The sequence below is a fragment of the Anomaloglossus baeobatrachus genome, chromosome 1 (assembly GCF_048569485.1).
Source record: "Anomaloglossus baeobatrachus isolate aAnoBae1 chromosome 1, aAnoBae1.hap1, whole genome shotgun sequence".
NCBI lineage: Eukaryota > Metazoa > Chordata > Amphibia > Anura > Aromobatidae > Anomaloglossus > Anomaloglossus baeobatrachus.
Genome location: NC_134353.1, coordinates 392883517 through 392888090, shown reverse-complemented (window position 1 = coordinate 392888090; position 4574 = coordinate 392883517). Strand labels below are relative to the sequence as shown.

Below are 4574 nucleotides of genomic sequence, written 5' to 3'. Positions count from 1 at the left end.
ATGAAGTGTGTTGGGCGAAAAAGGCACAAAATAACTGCCCGTGAATTGAGGAAAATCAAGTGTGAAGCTGCCAAGATGCCATTTGCACCAGTTTGGCCATATTTCAGAGCTGGAGTATCAAAAAGCACAAGGTGCCACACTCAAGGACATGGCCAAGGTAACGAAGGCTGAAGAACGACCACCTTTGAAGAAGAAACATAAGATAAAACATCAAGACTGAGCTATGAAATATCTTAACACTGATTTTTCAAAGGTTTTAAGGACTGATGAAATGAAAGTGACTCTTGATGGGCCAGATGGATGGTTCAACTCCCAGACCTACTGCCAGTTTCTGGAAGACAACTTCTTCAAGCAGTGGTACAGGAAGAAGTCGGTATCTTTCAAGAAAAACCACGATTTTCATGCCGGACAATGCTCCATCACATGCATCCAACTACTCCACAGCGTGGCTGGCCAGTACAGGTCTAAAAGATGAAAAAATAATGACATCGCCCCCTTGTTCACCTTATCTGAACCCCATAGAGAACCTGTGGTCCCTCATAAAATGTAAGATCAACAGGGAGGGAAAACAGTACACATCGTAGAACAGTGTCTGGGAGGCTGTGGAGGCTGCTGCACGCAATGTTTATCATAAACAGATCAAGCAACTGACAGAATCTATGGATGGTAGGCTGTTGAGTGTCATCATAAAGAAAGGTGGCTATATTGGTCACTAATTTTTGGGGGTTTTGTTTCTGCATGTCAGAAATGTTTATTTCTTAATTTTGTGCAGTATATTGGTTTACCTGGTGAAAATAATCAAGTGAGATGGGAATATATTTGGTTTTTATTAAGTTGCCTAATAATTTTGCACAGAAATAGTTACCTGCACAAACAGATATCCTGCTAAGATAGCCAAATCTAATAAAAACCCCACTCCAACTTCCAAAAATATTAAGCTTTTGCATTTATGAGTCTTTTGGGTTGATTGAGAACATAGTTGTTGATCAATAATAAAAAACATCCTCTAAAATACAACTTGCTTAATAATTCTGCACACAGTGTATATTCAGTGTTGTCCCATTAAAAGATATAATACATTTTTTACAGAAATGTGAGGGATGTATTAACTTTCGTGATATACTATATGTGATCAGGTTTTTGCACATCTATTGACTTATAATGGGCGACTCTGACACAAGGTACTGATCAATGTAGATCAAGTAACAAAACGGAAAGAAAAACGTCCTTTTCAAGTAATTCTTTTATCAATGATATTTAGTTTCATCCTCATGAAAAACGTCAAAAAAAATTCATTAGAATATATTGTGATCATAATCACCACAGTGAACATGAAAACCACAGGCTCTGGTGTAAACAGTCCAAGTGCTCATAAGTACTGAAAATATGAAGACAGAGAAGCAGAGATGCTGCCTGACGATCCTATTCTGCATATGGAAAGCACATGGACGCTTAACACGCTCGTCTGAATGATCCCTTACACTGAGACTGATGTGGCTGATTAGCAAGTAACTTCTCATTTTTGCCATGATCTTTTTTTAGCAAATGTTTTATGGATTGCATTAATCACCTCTTTGTTTCTCAGGCTATATATAATTGGGTTTAACACTGGAGATGCTATGGCATAAAGAGCAGATACAACTTTGTCAGCTTCCAAGTGGTTGCTGAATGCAGGTCGCACATATGTATAAATCACACCACCATAGAAGATAGTCACTACTGTGAGGTGAGAGGCACAGGTGGAAAAGGCCTTCTTCTTCTTATCGGCGGATTTGATTTTCATAATGGTGGAGATGATATATGTATATGAAATAACAGTCAGTATGAAACATATCATTCCAAGCAAGACATCAGAGGCCACAATGACAACATTATTAACGTATGTGTCTGAATTTGCCAACTTTAGTACTGGTGGAATTTCACAGAAAAAGTGATCTATGATATTTATTTCCTTGAAAGAAAGTTTTAATATAAGGCATGTATGTGTCATTGAGTTCACAGACCCTAGGATCCAGGCTGTGCCAGCCAGACATGCACAGGCTGCTCTGCTCATTATTGTCTTGTAACGTAAAGGGAAGCAGATTGCCACATATCGGTCATAAGCCATAACTGTTAGAAGAATCAGTTCCGTACTTAGAGCGGCAGTAAAGAGATATAATTGAGAGATACAACTAGAGTAGGAGATATCCTTCTTATCTATTACAAGTATCTGGAGCATTTTAGGGATAGCCGCAGTTGTGCAACAAATATCTAAGATTGAAAGATTAACAAGAAAAAAATACATTGGGGTGTGGAGACGAGGATCAACGGTAATGACCACGGTAATCAGAATATTTCCTGTAAATGCCATCAAGTAGATTAGTAGGAATACTGTAAAGAAGAAAGGCTGGAGATTTGGATAGTGGGAAAGGCCTAAAAGGAGGAATTGCATTGGTGATGTCTGATTCATCTTAGATGTCATTGTGCGGAACCTACAAAATAAAACTGTCCATATTTACAGAACAAATTATTTTCACATTCAAAACATTGGTGCTCACTAAATGCACAGAAGCCAATGTGACATATCACACCTAGATCATTTTTAGCACTAATTCAACAATACGCACACTGATATGTACTAGACTAAAGAACCTTGCTATTAATTTTTTCACACAAACAAACTGCAGGAAACAATGTATGCAGTAACAATGACTCCTTAAGAAAAGCCAAACCGAGGAGCTGGGACTCCAGGGAACCATCCATCCAGAAATATAGCCAACACTGAAATATAGCCAGCATGTGATGAATAGCAAGTATATATAGCCCCTCTCAAAATGTGATTGGGCAAACCAAGTGAGAAAGTGTACACACCTGTATAGAATTGAAACAGGAAGGCAAAGAATAAGAAAGACAAGAGATCCTTTTGCAGATGGACTGTAACGCCTGCCTGGATCAACAGACTCAGATGGGATGTAATGGATAGGCTAGAGGGAAGCCACTCACCAAGCAGGACCCCCAGAACCCTGAAACCCTTTAACCCTTATACAGGGATTTGGAATTACATAGGGCCCTTGAGATCACTACCTGTGGAAGGCTGCAGTCCGATGAGAGTAGTCGTCAGGCAGGGTCAAACCGGGAAATGCAAAACAGGCACAGAATCGGCAGGCAAGGACGTAATCAGGAAACAAAGCAGAGGTCAAATCCGGATGGGGCAGAGAGGTACAAAAACAGGCAGGAGGGTAGTCAGAAACCAAACAGAAGTCAGCACACAGGAATCACAAAACAGAATAGGGCGGACCAGAAGCCAGGAACACAGAACTATCTCTGGCAGAGGTCAGCAGACAGGAGGGGAACTAAGAAGGGTGTGATGTCTTCCCATTGGCTGTAGCTGAACGCTGGCAACTTCAGCTGGAAGACACACACCACCCACAGTCAGCTAGTGATACTGCAGATCCCAAGATAACCCAGCCCAGTGGATGATCAGAGCCTGCTCCCACCGGTGCCGCTGGCATCGACTCCTCTCCCATCACCAGCACCATCCACGGTAGGAACACGGCGTCGCCTGGAGATCGGAGCAGAAGTCGCTGGAGCGGACTCTGGTGGTGACGTAACATGGACCAACACAAAACAGACTGTGGTGCTGTGACACCCTGGCAAAACCAGGTAGTCACAAATAGGCCCCTGCATAACACCTTCCCTCACTAGGAAACACACATCAACCAGAAAACCCTAGTCACCCCCCTTAGAGACAGACAGACACACCAGTGGGCGTGACCAGGCATTTGGGACATGCCCACGCAGGGGTCCAGACAGCCCGGGGCGGGAAAAACAGTCAGTTGAGTCGAGTCTGAAGATCAGTTTGGAAAGGATTGTGGGCTGGAGCTAGGGGTAGCTCCAGCAGTCAAGTCCAAGTTGAGCGTGCCAGGGTAGGAGTCCTGGTGCCTTGGCTAGGAGGCAGACGGTGGTCTCCGTCAGCATGAGACAGGAAGACAGCTCGGTGGAACCGAGATGGACCGGGCCAAGGTTGTAGCCCGCCGGTACTGACACGGGGAACCGACCTGGAAACTGTAGCACAAAGGGGGGTACTCGGACCCTGAAGCCAGGAACCAGAAACAAGTGGAACTGGTTAATTAACCAATTGAGGCCAAAACTAGAGGTCCTGTCCTACCCAAAGTCCCTCATAGAAGTCAACAGCCCACCGATTAGGGATAAGAGGTTACCGCCAAGGCCCATAGATCCCACGGGCCAGCGTCTGCGGGCACGGCTCCTTAGGCTACATCCAGCCGGGAGCGGACTCCTGAGTTTTATACTGGGAAAGTCCACCTTATACAACGGTGCAGGAAAAGGATAGAGACCTCCAGGCGGGTGGGGGATCACGAACGCAACCGGCCGCAGCACCGGCCACCACCACCTTGGTTTACCAGAGACTTGGGTGTTTTGCTAACAGTGAGTACACCAGTACCCCCTGCGGTCGTCATTCTCCCTGCACCAGAGCCATTGGGTCCCGTGGCCAGCATCCCTGCCCACGGAGGTGTTAACATCTTGCTGCACAACATCTCCCCCGGGTGCCCCGTAGCAGCAGCGGTGGTGTTCCA

The 4574-nt window shown here is 44.6% G+C and overlaps 1 protein-coding gene across 1 annotated transcript; it reads right to left on the bottom strand.

The window, feature by feature from the left end:
• Positions 1-1516: 1516 nt before the first annotated feature.
• Positions 1517-2449, bottom strand: LOC142302661 (olfactory receptor 13G1-like). Its single transcript, XM_075343795.1, has one exon. The coding sequence runs from the start codon at positions 2447-2449 to the stop codon at positions 1517-1519; it is 933 nt and encodes a 310-aa protein (XP_075199910.1).
• Positions 2450-4574: the final 2125 nt, after the last annotated feature.

Bases quoted from the DNA above. Each gene is read 5' to 3' on its own strand.
- LOC142302661 (XM_075343795.1), bottom strand. From the start codon at position 2,449: ATGAATCAGACATCACCAATGCAATTCCTCCTTTTAGGCCTTTCCCAC.